The 20,453-nt window shown below is 36.7% G+C and overlaps 1 protein-coding gene across 2 annotated transcripts in view; it reads right to left on the bottom strand.

The window, feature by feature from the left end:
• Window positions 1-20,453, bottom strand: part of ERO1A (endoplasmic reticulum oxidoreductase 1 alpha) — a 55,699-nt gene that overhangs the window by 3,687 nt on the left and 31,559 nt on the right. Inside the window, exons 8-15 of one of the 2 annotated variants that reach the window (XM_034993342.1) lie at window positions 19,925-19,971; window positions 17,524-17,535; window positions 15,131-15,157; window positions 14,918-15,010; window positions 13,818-14,064; window positions 12,886-12,955; window positions 1,147-1,233; window positions 924-1,057 (exon numbers count right to left, since the gene is read on the bottom strand). In XM_034993342.1, the coding sequence (XP_034849233.1) occupies window positions 924-1,057; window positions 1,147-1,233; window positions 12,886-12,955; window positions 13,818-14,064; window positions 14,918-15,010; window positions 15,131-15,157; window positions 17,524-17,535; window positions 19,925-19,971 (717 nt within the window). The remainder of the gene's footprint in view (window positions 1-923; window positions 1,058-1,146; window positions 1,234-12,885; window positions 12,956-13,817; window positions 14,065-14,917; window positions 15,011-15,130; window positions 15,158-17,523; window positions 17,536-19,924; window positions 19,972-20,453) is intronic. The other variant, XM_034993343.1, reaches the window with a different exon arrangement.

Below are 20,453 nucleotides of genomic sequence, written 5' to 3'. Positions count from 1 at the left end.
AGCATGGAACCTTCTTGAGATTCTCTCTCCCTCTTCTTCTCCCCCTGCTCACGCATGCTCTCTCACTCTAAAATATATAAATAAATAAAATCTTTAAATATGTATAAGTATACGAATACTGAAAACTAATCAATATTCCACATTTAGTAAATATACAAAGAATCAAAGCTTTTGGACTATAAAAAGTAAAAATAGTAAATGTGTGACCAAATTGTTTTCACTACTTTTTATAAAAAGTTTGTTCATTATTTTAAGTGTATTTTAGTTCTGCTTTCCACCATGAAAAAAGTAGCTGAATTCTCAATGAACTGTATCCATCAAGTTTCTGTGTACTAGAGAATAATTTTGAAGGTCAGTTATTTCAAACCCAAAATATTAAATCATAATTTTTTTAAAGTGAAGAAATGTAGTCCTTAGAAAATGTAGCTTGTATAAATCTCTGCATTCTTTACATATGAAAGGCCAAAAAGAAATGCATCTATACCTAAATTTTGTAATGTTAAGTTCCTTATTTCAAGCTTATCTTCCAATCATTTTCATGAAAATTTATTTTTAAAGAATTATTAATCTTTTTACAGGATGGTGAAAAAGAAATTTTATATGTATGGCTTATATTACACAACATGATTTTTTCAGGACCTTCAAAAAATATTTGGGCAGCACAAGAACTACTTTTAAATAATTAGAAAAAAATGTACAAATTCAGTAAGGTGAATATGGAAGTCCAATCAGTAATCATAATTATAAAAATCAATAGATGAAAGTAAAGAATATCACCTAATGATTATGTGTGTGCACATACTTCAAGTATTTCATAAGATCACAGAATTTGGTAGTGAGATAATTTCACTAAAAAGGATATTCCTTACCCACTTTTAGACTTACTTAGCTAACAGAAATAATTTCAGTACACTCAAACTCACCTTCCAAATGCGTTAAATAATGATACTATTTCTTGTCGGGTTAGATGGAATTCATAGCTGGGCCCGCTTTCTGGCATATTTGCTATCAGTTTCTCAGAAAACAAAATCTTCAGAGCAGTACCCAAACCCTGAATCTATTGCAGAAATAAGAAAAAAATAAAAGTCAGAAAATTCTTTGCACAGAGAATAAATGAAAAATAAGATTGAACTTAGATTTGCTTACCTGAAGCTTTCCCCATAGTCGACATTTAAAACAACCAACACAATCCATGATTCTTGAAATATTTCTAAAATGCAGTCGAAAGTCCTCCTAAAAACAATTTAACGAGATTTTTATTAAGATGTAGCATCTAGTCAAACACTAAAGTATTTTCTGAGTGCCTTCTACGTGCCTAGCCCTGTGCAAGGGATCCTAGAGGGCACTGAAAAAGAGGAAGAGAATTCAAATCCACGTTCACTGAGCACCTCCTGCATACCAGAATCTACATATACAACTTCATTTCATCCTCACCACAAATCCAAAAGTAGATTTATTATAATCTATACCTAATGAATTAAAAACACAAGACTCAGAGGTTAGGTTGCCTAAATTCCCATACGTAGTAAACAGCAAACTTAAACCCCAAGCCTGCCTGACTCAAAAACTAAACTCTCTGCAAATATACACAAAAGTAATGGAGCTGAAGTGTTCTGTTTTATGTGATGTTTTTGTTGCTGTTGTTGTTGTTGTTTTATGTGATTATTAACTACATGTGAACATGAGAGGAAGGGGAAAGGGGGAGGCTGGCATCATTTACCAAAAAACAAAAAAAAAGAAAAGAAAGAGAAAGAAGGACAGAGGGGGTGGGATAAAGGGAGGGAGAAATTTCAAAATATGGCTTCATATTAAAGTCCTGCCTTCTGGTATTAATTAGGTAAAACAATCAGATATTTTATTAATATTATTTTATTATAATATTTTTAATTTTAAAATATATTTATAATTAATTAATGTTATCATACCAAAATATGCAGAATATAGTGAACAGCCAATCATTTTTTTTTTTTACCAATCTTGAGAAAGAAACCATTACAAGTACCATGAAGCCCTCTATGTATCCCTCCAAAGTCCTATATCCTACTTTCTATAATCTGAATTTGGTGTTTATCGTTCCTTTTTTTTTGTTCCTTTTTTAAATACTTTTAATACATATGTATATATCTATGAACCCTAAGGTATTATGTTGTTTACAATTGGACAAAATGAATCCAACTCATCCAAAAGTAGTATATGTCCTTCAGGGATAAGTAAAAAAGAAGGTAAGTCAAGGACACAACCTTCTTTTACTCCAATGGAAATTATTAATCGATCCACCAAGTGACTCCCTCTGTCCTGGACTTACATTGGAACCCCAAGGTTACAGTATTTTAAGCAGGAAATTAGACATTCATTCATTCATTCATTCATTCAAGAGAGAGCACGCAAGCAGGGGTCGGGGAAGGAGCAGAGGGAGAGGGAGGGGGAAAGAAACTCAAGGAGACTGTGCTGAGAGTGGAACCCCATGCAAGCTCCATCCCATGACCCTGAGATCATGACCTGAGCTAAAACCAACAGTCAAAAGTCCAACATCTGAATGAACCACCCAGGTGCCCCTTGACATACTTTATGATTGAAAATCCATTATACCAATCAGTCTACAATTTGAGGAGCATGTAGCATTTCTCTCTTTTTTTAATGTGATAAACCACATACAGGGCTCAACCAGAAAAGAACACGACCAAAGATCTAAAAGTGGGAATTAATCAGCAAAAACTGGTACCCACTATTCAAAGTAGACCTCAATTCATTTTGGGGATAGTTCTTCCCCAGATGCTTTATTCAGCTTCAGAATCTGAAACTGCTGTAATATATAAAAGATTTTTAATGGATCCCAGATTTTGTATCTTTATTAATACAAATTTTGTATTAACTTAATATAAACCCCATATTATTAATATTATTACCATATGTTAACAACATTCTACATCTTCTGTTTTTGTACCTTTTGGACTGAGTTCAGTAAGAGGTAATTTGAATTTTAAACCAACTTTTAAAAAATATTTACCCAGTAATATTACTCTAAGTAAATTTTGGTGGTTTAAGGCTTCCTTTAAACTTGTGTTTCGACCTTGAATTAAAGAAAAAATATCACACTTTTAACAATAATAACAGCATAGTAAAATTACTCTAAAGTAGATGTTCCCATCCTATGAGGTGCTAACGTCTGGAGGATTTAATAGTTATCATAAGGGCCTAAAATCCATATGTAGATAAGCACTGTATACAGACAGAATAGATAAGTCATGGGTATGCACTATAAATTTCCAAATGAATATAAATATTATGATCAATAAAACACAACTTTTATTTAAAAAGTGTTACTAAATGCATAGTGGCCTTTTGGCAATTACATTTTCACAATCAATATATACTAAAAATACTACTGTCATGGGGAGAGGCCTTGAATGTTTTTGACTTTAGAGACTCTCACACTTGTAAAGGTTGGAAGCTTCTGTTCTAAAAGACTATGCTTGCTTTTGTAGACATTGTCTAAGTTCAGTATTTGGATATGTTTGTTGATTCAAACACTTGAATGTGGCAGGTCTTGAGTAAATCTTTGTCTGGCATACACAGAGAGTAAGCATGGTTGCTTACGATAGCCAAAATAACACTGCAAAATTAAAACCAAGTACAAGTGCGTAAGCTAACATAATATGCAGAACCAAATTAATAAGCTAGAAGTTTACAAGATCAGAACAAGAGAAAATATCTGTGACCTCCACAGGTAACAATGTCCAATAACCTAAATACATCCCAAAATTATCTCAGATTAGAAAAATTTATGATCCTTAAAATAACCAGAACCTAAATCACTTATACATTCTTGTTTAGGTATACAGCTTTTAGGTCAATACTTAAAATTACAGTCAGGGGCGCCTAGGTGGCTCAGTTGGTTAAGCGACTGCCTTCAGCTCAGGTCATGATCCTGGAGTCCCTGGATTGAGTCCCACATCAGGCTCCCTGCTCGGCAGGGAGTCTGCTTCTCCCTCTGACCCTCCCCCATCTCATGTGCTCTCTCTCTCTCATAGATAAAATCTTTAAAAAAAAAATTACAGTCAGTGGGTAGAATGATCAAACATGCTGTGGTTATCTACTGTAATTTACACTCAGGGAAACCAACTGACCAAAAAACAATTCTCACCCAATTCTTAAATGTTTTAGAAGCCTTCAAGTGAGCACCTACTCTATCTTGAACACTAAACAATTCTTTCATACCATCTTCTATTTCTAACCATATATGATAGAGTATAAAGCAGACAAGATGAGATTTTTAAAATGAGCTTATATACACCTGAAACTAGTGTAACAACCTATGTTAATTATAAAAAAATAAAATTCAGGTGGGAGGAGCAAGATGGCGGAGGAGTAGAAGAATTAAATTTCATCTAGTCCCAGGAATTCAGCTGGATAGGGATCAAACAATTCTGAACACCTACGAACTCAACAGGAGATTGAAGAGAAGAATAACAACACCTCTCTGAACAGAAAAGCGACCACTTTCTGGAAGGTAGGACATGCGGAGAAGTGAATCCGAGGAGATAATCGGGAGGATAGATGGCGGGGGAGGGGGCATCCCTCGGCCGCTTCTGGCAAGTGATAGAGCCGCGGAGCACAAAATCGGAACTTTTAAGAAGTCGGCTCCGCTGAGGGACGACACTCCGGTGGCTAAGCAGGGGGTGGAACCCTCATGGGACAGTGTGGTCTCAGGACCCTTTGGGTCCCAGAAAGACCAGGGGTGCCTGAGTGCAGCAGAGCTCCCAGGTATCAGAGCGGGGAAGCCGGCTGCAGAGACAGAGCCCAGGCGCAGGCTCTCAGCTCGGGGTCGCTATAAACCATGATCCAGGGCACAGTCAGGCCACTGCTCCTCCAGCAGGGACCCAACAAGTGGCAGATCTGGGGAGACTCACCTTCTTCCCCCAGGAGGAGAGGCGCGGGAGCGCACCGCTGGGATCTGCTGGGTTTGGAGGCTCCACACGGGGTCGTGTGCCAGAGATAGAAATGCTCGGTCACAGGCCGGGTGAGCACAGAGTGCGGCCAGAGACCGGGGAGATGGGAGTGATTGACTTCTTTTCCCTGGGGGCACACTGAGGAGGGGGGCCCCAAGTTCTCGGCTCCTCAGGGGCGGAGATTGGGAGACCGCCATTTTCACTCTCGTCCTCCAAAGCTGTACTGAAAGCTTGCAGGCAACAAAAGCTCCCGAGAGCAAACCCCAGCAGATTACTTAGCCTGGACCGGCAAGGGCAGGGCAATTCCGCCTCCAGCAAAAACATCTGGGAATCATGGCAACAGGACCCTCCCCCAAAAGATCAGCAGGAACAGCCAGCCAAGACCAAGTTTACCGATCAATGAGAACAGCAGAACTCCAGCGCTAGGGGAATACTGCACATAGAATCCATGGCTTTTTTACCATGATTCTTTAGTCTTTCAAAGTTAATTTTTTAAATTTTCTTTCTCTATTTTTTTTTTAGTTTTTCCCTTTTTCAACCAACAACTTATCAATCCCTTTTTAAAAAATCTCTTTTATTTTTCATTTTTAGAGTCATATTCTATCCCTTCATAGTAGTTAACCTTATTTTGGTATATATACATAAGTTGTTCTCTCTTTAAAATTTTGGGACACAGTTGCTTCTAACAAACAAAATTTACCCTAAATCTCTAGTGTATGGCTTTGTTCTAGTCTCCTGCCTGATCACATTCTCTCCCTTTTTGTTTCTTTAATTTCTCTTCTTTCTTTTTTCAACCAACTTCTTGTCTTATAAATTCCTTTTATAAAATTTTTTATAATTTTCATCTTTACAGTCATATTCCATCCCTTCATCATATTTACCCTTATTTTTGTACATATATAAGTTTTTCTTTCTTTAAAATTTTGGGAGGCACTTTCTTCTAACAGACCAAAATACACCCAAAATCTAGTGTGTGGCACTGATCTATGCACCAGCCTGATCATATTTGATCATATTCTATTTTTTTTGTTTCGTTTTTGTTTGTTTTTATCTTTTTCTTTTTTTCTTTCTTTCCCTTTCTTTTCCCCTGGTTTCAGGTCTTTTCTGATTTGTTTAGTGTATATTTTCTGGGGACGTTGTTACCCGGTTAGCATTTTTTCTCTCATTCATCTATTCTCCTCTGGACAAAATGACAAGACGGAAAAAATCACCTCAACAAAAAGAACACAAGGCAGTACCAACTGCCAGGGACCTATTCAATACGGACATTAGTAAGATGTCAGAACTAGAGTTCAGAATGATGATTTTAAAGAGACTAGCTGGGCTTGAAAAAAGCATGGAAGTTATTAGAGAAATGCTTTCTGGAGAAATAAAAGAACTAAAATCTAACCAAGTCAAAATCAAAAAGGCTATTAAAGAGGTGCAATCAAAAATGGAGGTTCTAACAGCTAGGATAAATGAGGCAGAAGAGAGAATCAGTGATATAGAAGACCAAATGATGGAAAATAAAGAAGCTGAGAAAAAGAGAGATAAACAACTACTGGATCATGAGGGCAGAATTCGAGAGATAAGCAATACCATAAGAAGAAACATTAGAATAACTGGGATACCAGAAGAAGAAAGAGAGAGAGGGGCAGAAGGTGTATTGGAGCAAATTATAGCAGAGAACTTCCCTAATTTGGGGAAGGAAACAGGCATCAAAATCCAGGAGGCACAGAGAACCCCTCTCAAAATCAATAAAAATAGGTCAACACCCTGACATCTAATAGTAAAACTTAGGAGTCTCAGAGACAAAGAGAAAATCCTGAAAGCAGCTCGGGACAAGAGGTCTGTAACCTACAACGGTAGAAACATTAGACTGGCAACAGACCTATCCACAGAGACCTGGAAGGCCAGAAAGGATTGGCATGATATATTCAGAGCACTAAATGAGAAAAATATGCAGCCAAGAATACTATATCCAGCTAGGCTGTCATTGAAAATAGAAGGAGAGATAAAAAGCTTCCAGAACAAACAAAAACTAAAGGAATTTGCAAACACGAAACCAGCCCTACAAGAAATATCGAAAGGGGTCCTCTAAGCAAAGAGAGAGCCAAAAAGCAACATAGACCAGAAAGGAACAAAGACGATATACAGTAACAGTCACCTTACAGGCAATACAATGGCACTAAATTCCTATCTTTCAATACTTACCCTGAATGTAAATGGGCTAAATGCCCCAATCAAAAGACATAGGCTATCAGATTGGATTAAAAAACAAGACCCATCGATATGCTATCTGCAAGACACTCATTTTAGACCCAAAGACATCTCCAGATTGAAAGTGAGGGGGTGGAAAACCAGTTACCATGCTAATGGACACCAAAAGAAAGCTGGGGTGGCAATCCTTATATCAGACAAATTAGATTTTAAACCAAAGACTGTAATAAGAGATGAGGAAGGACACTATATCCTACTTAAAGGGTCTATCCAACAAGAACAATTGTAAATAATCTATACCCCTAACATGGGAGCAGCCAATTATATAGGCAAATTAATAACAAAAGCAAAGAAACACATCAACAACAATACAATAATAGTAGGGGACTTTAACACCCCCCTCACTGAAATAGACAGATTATCTAAGCAAAAGATCAGCAAGGAAATGAAGACTTTAAATGACAGATTGGACCAAATGGACTTCACAGATATATTCAGAACATTCCATCCCAAAGCAACAGAATACACATTCTTCTCTAGTGCCCATGGAACATTCTCCAGAATAGATCACATCCTAGGTCACAAATCAGGTCTCAACCAGTACCAAAAGATCAGGATTATTCCCTGCATATTTTCAGACCACAATGCTTTGAAACTAGAACTCAATCACAAGAGGAAAGTCAGAAAGAACTCAAATACATGGAGGCTAAAGAGCATCCTACTAAAGAATGAATGGGTCAACCAGGAAATTAAAGAAGAATTAAAAAAATTCATGGAAACCAATGAAAATGAAAACACAACTATTCAAAATCTTTGGGATGCAGCAAAGGCAGTCCTAAGAGGAAAGTATATAGCAATACAAGCCTTTCTCAAGAAACAAGAATGGTCTCAAATACACAACCTAACCCTACACCTAAAGGAGCTGGAGAAAGAACAGCAAATAAAGCCTAAACCCAGCAGGAGAAGAGAAATAATAAAGATCAGAGCAGAAACCAATGAAATAGAAACCAAAAGAACAGTAGAACAGATCTATGAAACTAGAAGCTTGTTCTTTGAAAGAATTAATAAGATTGAGAAACCCCTGGTCAAACTTATCAAAAATAAAAGAGAAAGGACCCAAATAAATAAAATCATGAATGAAAAAGGAGAGATCACAACCAACATCAAAGAAATACAAACAATTATAAGACATATTATGAGCAACTATATGCCAGCAAATTCGATAACCTAGAAGAAATGGATGCATTCCTAGAGATGTATAAACTACCAAAACTGAACCAGGAAGAAATAGAAAACCTGGACAGACCCATAACCACTAAGGAAACTGAAGCAGTAATCAAAAATCTCCCAACAAACAAGAGCCCAGGGCCAGATGGCTTCCCAGGGGAATTCTACCAAACATTTAAGTAAGAATTAATACCTATTCTTCTGAAACTGTTCCAAAAAATAGAAATGGAAGGAAAACTTCCAAACTCGTTTTATGAGGCCAGCATTACCCTGATCCCAAAATCAGACAAAGACCCCATCAAAAAGGAGAATTACAGACCAGTATCCCTGATGAACATGGATGCAAAAATTCTCACCAAAATACTAGCCAATAAGATCCAACAGTACATTAAAAGGATTATTCACCACGACCAAGTGGGATTTATTCCTGGGCTGCAATGTTGGTCAACATCCACAAATCAATCAAAAGAAAGAACAGAAACCATATTTTACTCTCAATAGATGCAGAAAAAGCATTTGACAAAGTACAGCATCCTTTCTTGATCAAAACTCTTCAGAGTATAGGGATAGAGGATACATACCTCAATATCATAAAAGCCATCTATGAAAAACCTACAGCGAATATCATTCTCAATGGAGAAAAACTGAGAGCTCTCCCCCTAAGGTCAGGAACACGGCAGGGATGTCCACTATCACCACTGCTATGCAACATAGTATTAGAAGTCCTGGCCACAGCAATCAGACAACAAAAAGAAATCAAAGGCAACCAAACTGTTAAAGAAGTCAAACTCTCACTGTCTGCAGATGATAGGATACTTTATGTGGAAAACCCAAAGACTCCACCCCAAAACTGCTAGAACTCATTCAGGAATTCAGTAAAGTGGCAGGATATAAAATCAATGCACAGAAATCAGTGGCATTCCTATACACCAACAACAAGACAGAATAAAAACATAAAAATCTTTTAAAAAAAACAAACAAACAGAAGAAAGAGAAATTAAGGAGTTGATCCCATTTACAACTGCACCCAAAACCATAAGATACCTAGGAATAAATCTAACCAAAGAGGCAAAGAATCTGTACTCAGAAAACTATAAAATACTCATGAAAGAAACTGAGGAAGACACAAAGAAATGGAAAAACATTCCATGCTCATGGATTGGAAGAACAAATATTGTGAAGATGTCATTGCTACCTAGAGCAATCTACACATTTAATGCAATCCCTATCAAAATACCATCCACTTTTTTCAAAGAAATGGAACAAATAATCCTAAAATTTGTATGGAAACAGAAAAGACCCCGAATAGCCAGAGGAATGTTGAAAAAGAAAAGAAAAGCTGGTGGCATCACAAGTCCGGACTTCAAGCTCTTTACAAAGCTGTAATCATCAAGACAGTAGGGTACTGGCAGAAAAACAGACACATAGATCAATGGAACAGAATAGAGAGCCCAGAAATGGACCCTCAACTCTATGGTCAACTAATCTTTGACAAAGCAGGAAAGAATGTCCAATGGAAAAAAGAAAGTCTCTTCAACAAATGGTGCTGGAAAAATCAGACAGCCACATGCAGAAGAATGAAACTGGACCATTTCCTTACACCACACACAAAAATAGCCTCAAAATGGTTGAAAGACCTCAATGTGAGACAGGAGTCCATCAAAATCCTAAAGAACACAGGCAGCAACCTCTTCGACTTCAGCCACAGCAACTTCTTCCTAGAAACATCGCCAAAGGCAAGGGAAGCAAGGACAAAAATGAACTATTGGGACTTCATCAAGATAAAAAGCTTTTGCACAGCAAAGGAAACAGTCAATAAAACCAAAAGACAACCGACAGAATGGGAGAAGATATTTGCAAATGACTTAACAGATAAAGGGCTAGTATCCAAAATCTATAAAGAACTTATCAAACTCAACACCCAAAGAACAACTAATCCAATCAAGAAATGGGCAGAAGACATGAACAGACATTTTTCCAAAGAAGACATCCAAATGGCTGACAGACACATGAAAAAGTGCTCAACATCACTTGGCATCAGGGAAATCCAAATCAAAACCTCAATGAGATACCACCTCACACCAGTCAGAATGGCTAAAATTAACAAGTCAGGAAACGACAGATGTTGGCGAGGATGCGGAGAAAGGGGAACCCTCCTACATTGTTGGTGGGAATGCAAGCTGGTGCAGCCACTCTGGAAAACAGTATGGAGATTCCTCAAAAAGTTGAAAATAGAGCTACTCTATGACCCAGCAATTGCACTACTGGGTATTTACCCCAAAGACACAAATGTAGTGATCCGAAGGGGTACACGCACCCCAGTGTTTATAGCAGCAATGTCCACAATAGCCAAACTATGGAAAGAGCCAAGATGTCCATCGACAGATGAATGGATAAAGAAGATGTGGTATACACACACACACACACACACACACACACACACACACACACACAGGAATATTATGCAGCCATCAAAAAAACCGAAATCTTGCCATTTGCAATGACGTGGATGGAACTGGAGGGTATTATGCTGAGCGAAATAAGTCAATCAGAGAAAGACATGTACCATATGATCTCACTGATATGAGGAATTCTTAACCTCAGGAAACAAACTGAGGGTTGCTGCAGTGGTGGGGGGTGGGAGGGATGGGGTGGCTGGGTGATAGACATTGGGGAGGGTATGTGCTATGGTGAGCATTGTGAATTGTGTAAGACTGTTGAATCACAGACCTGTACCTCTGAAACAAATACATTATATATTAAAAAAGAAAAAGAAAGATAGTAGGACGGGATAAATGAAGGGGGGGAATCGGAGGGGGAGATGAACCATGAGAGACTATGGACTCTGAGAAACAAACTGAGGGTTCTAGAGGCAAGGGGGCTGGGGGGATAGGTCAGCCTGGTGATGGGTATTAAAGAGGGCACGTATTGAATGGAGCACTGGATGTCATACGCAAACAATGAATCATGGAACACTACATCAAAAACTAATGATGTAATGTATGATGATTAACATAACATTAATAAAATAAAATTTAAAAAAAAGTAAAATAAAAATATAACTCAGGCACCTGGCTGGCTCGGTCAGAAGAGCATGTGACTCTTGATCTCATGGTCATGAGTTTGAGCCCCACCTTGGGTGCAGTGATTACTTAAAATAAATAAAAATAAAAATAAAATTTAAAAATACTTAAAAATAAATAAATAAAACTCATGTTACTGTTCAAATCCATGATGTTCACCATAAACTACTTTTTCTTAAGAAAGTAAATCTGATATTAACAAGTTTTACTTCTTTATTATAAAAGAATTCAGAAAAATTATCTGTTAAACTCAATAGGACATCAAAGGTATTTCAGAGTTTTGATAAAATTAAAACATTATGAGCAATATTTTTAATCTGCACAATATAAAGAGTTGATGCCAAAACACTTTCCAAAAAACCAGCAAGTGTACTAAAAATAAGGAAGAGAGTGAAAATAGCAGGAAAAAAAAAAAAGCCTTATTACACTATCTTCCCCTCACTTCCCAGTTCCTGGAAGCTGCCTGGGAGGTTATATAAGCACTGAAGTATGTATTTCTAGCAAGAATGCTTTCCGTGGGAGGTAGATGGGAAATCAAAAATAACTATTATTTAACAGCAAAAAAAATCGGTGCAAGAAGTATTGTTTGCAAACTGCATAAAATCAGGTTCTTTCCTTACAGAAAGAAACAAAGAATACAAAACAGAGGAATATTGTCATAAATACTCTGAAGAAATCAGATCAAGCCCAGTGCTCTTGAGAGCTGCCTGCCTTTACTTACTTATAGCTTTGTAACAGAGAACAGTAATACAATTTTACTTGCGTCCCCAAGTAGACTAGAAATCTACTGAGGGTAGGAGCTGTCCCTTCCTTTAATGACAAGAATCATATTTTCCACACAGTGTTTAATAAGTCTTCCTAGTAATATTTTATATTTGTACAATTTTGATGCAAATATACATAAAGATGGTCTTGTGTGAGCTTATATCTCTAGTAAGAGACAAGACAAAAACCAATCCCCATTTTGTAGGGCATCACATCTTCTCTTCTGCTGGCCTCCCTAAATACCTTTCATTCCCAATGAATAAGATGAATGACAAACCTTGGCCCCCTCCCCCTAAAGAGGACCCTTTAATTTATCCAAAACCATCTTCAGAATTCTCCTCAGCAAAAGACAAATACTACCATTCATGCTCTGGATCCCTTTCCTTTAATTTATAACTTCTATTTGTTATGAGACCATCAATGTGAAAGCCATCTGGAAAGTCTGGAGTGACATGCTTTGTTACTTTGAACACAACACAAACGAGATCTTAAGTTGGCCCGCCTTTGCACTTCCTTTTTTGGAGGAAAAGAATGATTATGACTCTGGCTTTTCTTATAATTTCCTAATATAGAATAAGATTTATTGTTAACTATAAAAACAGGGCTTACACTCGCACCTGCATAAGCGTTTGAATCTAAAACTTAAAGAATGAAATAATTACCTTCAGTTTGTTTGCTTCTTTCTTATCCCCAGCAAAAAAGGAATTCTCATCAAAATGCAAAGGAAATGACCTACATGTTAAAACAGAGAGGATTCATTTTCAGGTATTATAAAATATTAAAAGTCCTGCTAAGATAACATTTTGCTGGCTGGTGATGAATAATATAATAAAAAGAGTAGAAAATCTAGTAAAATCGACACTCTGTTGCCCCAAAACAAAGTCTTATCCTCAAATCTAAAACAACTGCATAAAATAGAAGTCTGGCCCCAAACCCAGTATGTCCAACCACATACAAAAATAATGTAGGTATCAAATACTACAAGAATGACTCTGAAAACTAAACACTTGTGCCATTTAGTACCTAAGTCAAAACAAAAACAAAACTCAATTCCAAAAGACCTATAAGCAAAATTAGCTTTTATATTATTATTTTTTAATAATTTTCCTTTCTTGGGCCACCTGGGTGGCTCAGTCGGTTAAGCATCTGACTTCAGCTCAGGCCATAATCTCAGGGTCCTGGGATTGAGCCCCATGTGGGTCTTTGTGCTCAGCAGGGAGTCTGCTTCTCCCTCTCCCTCTGCCCCTTCCCCCTGCTGGTGCTCTCTCTCTCTCTAATATAAATAGAATCTTTAGAAAAATTTTTTCCTTTCTCTAAACTGAGTATTTTAAGAATTGAACTTTGAGGGCACCTGGGTGGCTCAGTTGGTTAAGCAACTGCCTTCGGCTCAGGTCATGATCCCGGAGTCCCGGGATCGAGTCCCCCTGCTTCTCCCTCTGACCCTCCCCCTTCTCATGTGCTCTCTCTCATTCTCTCTCTCTCAAATAAATAAATAAAATCTTTAAAAAAAAAAAAAAAAAAGAATTGAACTTTGATACCGCTTGTCACTCTCCTATTAATGTTTAAGTTGTACAAGTCATAATATGGAATTTACTTGATTTCATGAAGTATTTCCAAAAGCAGCATTTTCTTTTCTGCATCGTGAACTTTATTTCCAGTGAAGAGTTGAAAATCTGGGCGCTCAAAGAACGGTACCACTTTAGATAAAGCCCTTAATTCTATTAAGTAGAGAAAATACAAGTTCTTAAGCCTTCGTGGACCCTCTCCTTCAGTCAAAATTCCATCAAATCGCTGCTGAAATTCTGTAATGTTATGTCCCCATTTCTTTTCCAACCAAGTTTCTGAGAAGAAAGAAGAATTAAATATTAAAATCTGAATTTTAAAAGTTTCAGTTTACTTACATTGGGTTACTTACACCTACAGAAGTATATCTGAAAATACAGAACAATGAAAGCTGCTTTTCATAATTTAGCTTTTAATGGTTCTACATCAATATTTTATCTTCTAGAACCCATCCTTAGGAGGAAAATAAATTCACTGTTTTACTGAGAAGTATGACTTCACAGAAATCAAATTTCTAAATATAAACATATTTATAAAACCAAAACACACAATTTAAAAATGACGACCTGAAGTTACTGATAAGTCTGAAACTCTATTTAAAATTCAAGTTACTGTATTTTGTTCCTGAGACATAGAGGTACTTGAAATTCCAAAAGAAATAGGCTCCTGATGAAAATCAAACATGGTCTTGTTTTGCAACAGCATTTTTAAAGCATAAAGAGCAGCAGAAAATACTTTTACCCATTAAACTCCAGGCCTGAAGTTGGCACACAAATAAAAGGGTTTTAATACAGTAAAAATATCTAATGAGTAACAAACGGGACCATTAGGAGCTATTTTAACTCCCACAACAAAAGAGTATTTCCAAAGAGATGTGCACAATTTTGAGCAGCTTCTTAAAAGAATCTGTAATTTCTACAGTTCTTACATTCCTGATTACTACCATTTAAGAATTAATTTTTAATGCCTAATATTCAATAGGATCAACTTTGTCCCCCTAAGGTAAATACCAAAAAATTTTAAGAATATCTGAAAATAAGTATGGTAAAATATTTTTTTTCTTTTTGTTTTTTTTGTGTGTGTGTATTTTTTTTAAGTATAGTAAAATAAATAAAAGTGAATGTCACATACCTTGTAGAAGATATCGTGCACTCAAATGCACATTAATGCTTGCATGCAGGCCAGATATAAGTCTGTAGAATGCTCTTTTTTCTACGCAGAGGCCTAAAAATAGTAATTTGGTAATTGAAATTTTATATGTGAAATGTACCATTTTAAAAATAATTTCATATGCCTTTAAAGATGAGAAAAATTTTTAACATTTAAATTTAAGTTTCCAATTACCTTCTAGCCAACTGTAAAAAGTGTTCTCTGAAATTAAAAGAAAAAGAAGTCACAAAGTTGTAAAAATGACAAAATGTTAAGTTTTTCCAATATATAATAGTAATCTGTGCCAAACAGTGATTTAAAAATTAACGAAAGGTCCAGGGGCGCCTGGGTGGCTCAGTCGGTTAAGTGTCTGCGTTCCGCTCAGGTCATGATCCCAGGGTCCTGAGATGGAGCCCTGCATTGGGCTCCCTGCTCAGCAGAAAGTCTGCTTCTCCCTCTGCCTGCTTCTCCCCCCTGCCTGTGCTCTCTCTCTCTGACAAATAAATAAATAAGATCTTTAAAAAAATTTATCACAATGTTAACAGAGAAGCAGTATGAGATAGTAACTGAGAGCATGAACCTTGGAGACAAACTAATTTCAATTCCAACTGTGCTTCTTACAAGTCATACATGATTTAGCTGAGTTGCAAATCCTCTCTGGCACTCATTTTTCTTGTCTATAAAATGGAAATAAAAATAATATCTCCTAAGAACGCTGGAAGGATTAAATGAAATCATACTTGTAAATTGCTTAGAAGAGTAGTACTGGCATGTAGTCTTAGCCATTACCATTATCAATTATTTTGAGGTTGTGGGATTACAAGTGATTTGTCTCCTTATAAAAACCTTCAGAGTTGGGGCACGTAGGTGGTGCCGTTGGTTAAGCGGTCGACTCTTGGTTTCGGCTCAGGTCTGATCTCAGGGTCATGAGATTGAGCACGGTGTCAGGCTCCACGCTCATTGGTGGAGTCTGCTCTTTTAAGACTATTTCTCCTTTTCCCTCTCCCTTTCCCCCTGCACACACAAACTCTCTCTCTCTGAAGGTTGTTTTTTTTTTTTTTAAGATTTATTTCTTTCTCTCTCAAATAAATAAATCTAAAAAAAAAAAAAAAACAACCTTCAGAGTTTTTGTTTTGTTTTGTTTCAAGTTTGGGACCATGAATCAGGGGGAATGGGAGTGTAATACTACTTGGGACCTAGTCTTCCAATGAAATTTTCAGTTCTGTTCCTGAAGTAGCTATCTTCAACTTTACATGGTTGTGATCCAATTAGATAATCACCTAATATGATAGCTGTCAGGGATAACTCTTTCAAATCTGACCAAAATGAAAAATTGTAAATATACTCATAAACAAGATTATTTCTCTAAAGATAGACTCCACAAGCTAACAATATTTTCCCTGACAATGAGAGACAGGATGAGGTCTTTAAACAGTATTGAAAAACTGAAATAATATCCTCTAAAATAGCTAAGAATACCCAAGGTAGAATAAAATCTCTCAAAACTGAAAATTATAGGGAAGAGGGCAGAAAAAAAACCCCTGAAAATTATAGATGACTACTAACAGTAATAAAATATGAGTCATCTTTGGAAGAATAATCTCAGGCTAAAGAATTTCTCTTCCAAATAGTACAGTTCTGATTCAGTATTTTACTTAGCTATTATTGTTACAATAATATAAAGCATAATAAAAAAGCAATGTTATCAGACATTGGTATTCTGTTATTTAGACAGAATACAAAAGCAATTTGTAAAACAAATGTTCAGAAGACAAAATTTTCAAGGAGAGGAAAGGGATACTTCACATTTTAGCAATTTCATCTAGCTGGACTAAAGCTAAGTACTGCCTTGTCTTTTCATATGGTTAAACACATGGCCTTAAGAATAAGAAAAATCATTTTAGGGGTGCCTGGGTGGCTCAGTCGGTTAAGTGTCTGCCTTCGGCTCAGGTCATGATCCCAGGGTCCTGGGATCAAGCCCCACATCAGGCTCAGCGGAAAGCCTGCTTCTCCCTCTCCCACTGCCCCCTCCTCCCCCACTTGTGCACTCTCTCTCTCTCTCTCAAATAAATAAAATCTTAAAAAAACAAAAAGAAAAATCACTCCAATTTCACTCAGAAAGCAAAAAGATTCTCACAAAGACAAAGTAAACCTAAAATACTTAAAAAATTTTAGCATTACAACTAAAATAGTTGGCAGTAACTACCCCCAAGAGCGAACGCAAGCCTTGGAAGCAGGTAGAGCAACAATGTGACCATGCCTAGAAGCTTCCTCTATGGACCCAGCAGATCCTAGAGGTCTGCTCCAGGAGTAAAGGAGAGGAGGTTTTCCCTGACAGAAGCTGGGCAGGGCGGGGCGGAATGCCTAGCTTCTGCAAGCAGTGGGTAAAATGCACAAGTGAATTATCAGAGGCTGAGGCAGGTTGTCGCTACTGCCTGATCCCAGGCACAGTCATGTTCCCTTAACTTGTGCTTTCAACTCCTGAATTTTAGATAAACAGGAGTTCTTAGAAGTAGGAAGAAAAGTTTGCCAAATAAACATCTGAATGTATCAGCAAATTCATATATATATGATAAAGAAATATTTACCTTCACTTTTCCCTGAAAAGCAAAACAAAATGTTGATTATTATAAAGTCCTTCCAGATGTCACTTTAAAATGCTATACTTCCACAAAAAATAAGACTTTGTATAAAGCAAAATCTGAGGGAGACACTTGTGACACAACCCTATCTAGTGGCAAATAGGAATTATGCCGGATTCGCTTCAAGGGCATCATCTCCAAGAGCCTGGGTGAGGAGTGGTTTCAGCTCGTACAAGATTTAATACGGGCTGACGGGAGAGAAAAATCTAATCCATCATCTGAGAGTACTCTCCAGTACCTTAAGGACTTACGGTTATTTGGTTGGCAGCGCCTTTTTCCACATTTATTTATCCTAAATCTATAACATGGTTTCTGCTAAAGAATTGTGTTCTTGAGGCGCCTGGGTGGCTCAGATGGTTAAGCGTCTGCCCTCGGCTCAGGTCATGATCCCAGGGTCCTGGATCGAGTCCCGCATAGGGCTCCCTGCTAGGTGGGGAGCCTGCTTCTCCCTCTGCCTCTGCCTCTCTCTCTCTCTCTCTCTGACTCTCATGAATAAATAAATAAAACATTTTAAAAAAAAGAATTGTGTTCTTGCTTTGAAACCTCCAGACTGACACTGTAAAATTTTACCTTATTTAGGAATATTCTGAAAGACTATTTGTGAAGATTCAAATTATGCACAGTTCGGCAGTTTGTAAGCAGCTGCTCATTTACTACTAAAAAACTGTCTTCATTTTGCCCATGCTTATTTAATGCCATCATTGTTTGATTATTAAAATAATACTGTTCATTGCAAATACATGGGTTTTTTTTAAGAAAGAAGACATAGACGAAATAAAAAATGTTAGCCGTAACTCCCTCTGCCCTAGATAAATACCATTTACATTTTGGTAAATGTCCTTTTTCTTTACATATAGACATTTAGATATTATATTAAGTATGTTTTTACAAAAATATACATACTGTTTGATGCCTGTTTCTTTTCTTCAATGTGCTATTGGTCATTACTGACCTAAATGAATACAAATTCTCAGCAATATTTCTAATGGCTATATTCTACTCAATGAATATACCATAAATCATTTAACCAGTTCCTTAATGATAAACATTTAAACTGTTCCCATTTATATTTATGATAAGTGAGGGTAGTTAATCAGATCATAATGTGAGTTCATACTGAGGATCACCCCTTACCTAGGAATTTGCACTCATCTGATATTAAATCAATAGCTTCCAATGAGTTACTATATGTGAGTCATATAAATCCAAACTCTTGTTTAAAGATGTTCTTTCATTTCTAATCTAGGAAAGACTAGTCTGCCAACATTTAGGGAATGATGCAATCTCACTGCTTTCCAGGAGGAAATTTATGTTTATTGACTGTATGAGATCAGCAGCTTTTCAAATTTTAAAAAATGAAAAACTTATACATTTCCTAAAAGCACATCAAAGACTTCATCAGTAAGCACGTATTACGGGAACAGGGATATAGATTTCCTAAGCAAAAAGTCTGAAATCATACACTGAACTGGTTTATTCAACAAACCATTCTGACTATTACAGACTGGGCAGGGTTTCTGAGTTTCAATTTTACACCCCCTCTGCCTCTGCACAGTGCCTAGCACATAGTAAACGGAGAGTAATCATTTGTTGAAGGAACAAGTGATCTTCCCAACGGTAGTCAAGCCCATTAAATGGGGAGAGCAGTTTTCATCAATCATTCACTTAACAAACTACTCCATCTGTTATGTGTCAGGCTCTCTATTAACAGATGAAACCAATAAATACTCCCCATATGCCCAAAGTACTAGGGTAGATCAATAGACACGTAATAGTAAAATAACGCCAGACAGTGGAAATGGGGTAAGAGACACAAAACGTGACATAAGATCACTTTATGCGGAGAGAGGGGTTACTTCCAGTTAGGAGAGTCAGGGAAGGTGGAAAAGGCAGCATTTGGGCAAGATCTTGTATGGAAGGAGAAAATGAAACATGTTAATGAAGCATAAAGACATGTGAATTTGAAATCAGACTCCCAATATGTACAATCATTTCAGGTTCTGGGAAAGATTTGAGGCAGTTTTTTTGGATATTCATTTAACTAGAAACTGAAGAAAAATAGTAAAAAACTAAACACACATTATGTAAAAATGCACAGAAGAATAAATATTTAACCTAATCTCCATCCTATGATAATCTAACACCATAAACTTCATTACACAAATACTCCTTACTGAGGTGTAAATATTTTAAACACCACTTTCTCTTAAGGGTGAGGCATGACTTCTATGGAAACAGGAATATATGATCTCCAATACTCTTGCCAACTCTTATCCGGCCTTCCTCCTCCTTTTAACCAAAGTTCACTGGCTGATAAATAATATAACAGTGCAAATAAATAACTCACCTTGACCAGAAGCCAAAGGACTTAAAGGTCTTTTAATTGTCTGTGGCCTAGAAACAATAAGAATTAAATTGTAAAATATAATTATGTTACCTATCTTGTTATAATTATCTAAGTAAAAGTGAAATTATCTCAGAGAGCCGCTTAATGACTACATCCAAAATCAAACTATTTTAAAAACACTGAGCTTATAAAATATTTAGTGTTCTCTAATTGCTTGTTTTAGCAAGTTTCTGATCTTTTCCCATTGTAGCAGCCAGAAAGCCATTTCCTAATCACTTCTTCAAACAAAGGAAGAAAACACCAGTCAAGCTCTTCTAGAGTTGCTAATGTTTTTACATATATTACATATACACATACGCTCTGCCTATGCACACGTACACATATGTGTGTTTGCATGTGGTACAAAGCGCACTCCTGATTGAAAGACGAACAAGCAAGAAATATAAATACCCAAACCAAGCATGAAAATAAAAAGGGGAAAAAGCACTGTGGGTAGATTATTTTCCACTTAGCTAATCTTATGTATGTC

The sequence above is a fragment of the Mirounga leonina genome, unplaced genomic scaffold, assembly GCF_011800145.1.
Source record: "Mirounga leonina isolate KUSES-001 unplaced genomic scaffold, KU_Mleo_1.0 Mir_82, whole genome shotgun sequence".
NCBI lineage: Eukaryota > Metazoa > Chordata > Mammalia > Carnivora > Phocidae > Mirounga > Mirounga leonina.
Note: the sequence above shows the minus strand (reverse complement) of the source record. Positions and strands in the feature narration are given on the sequence as shown.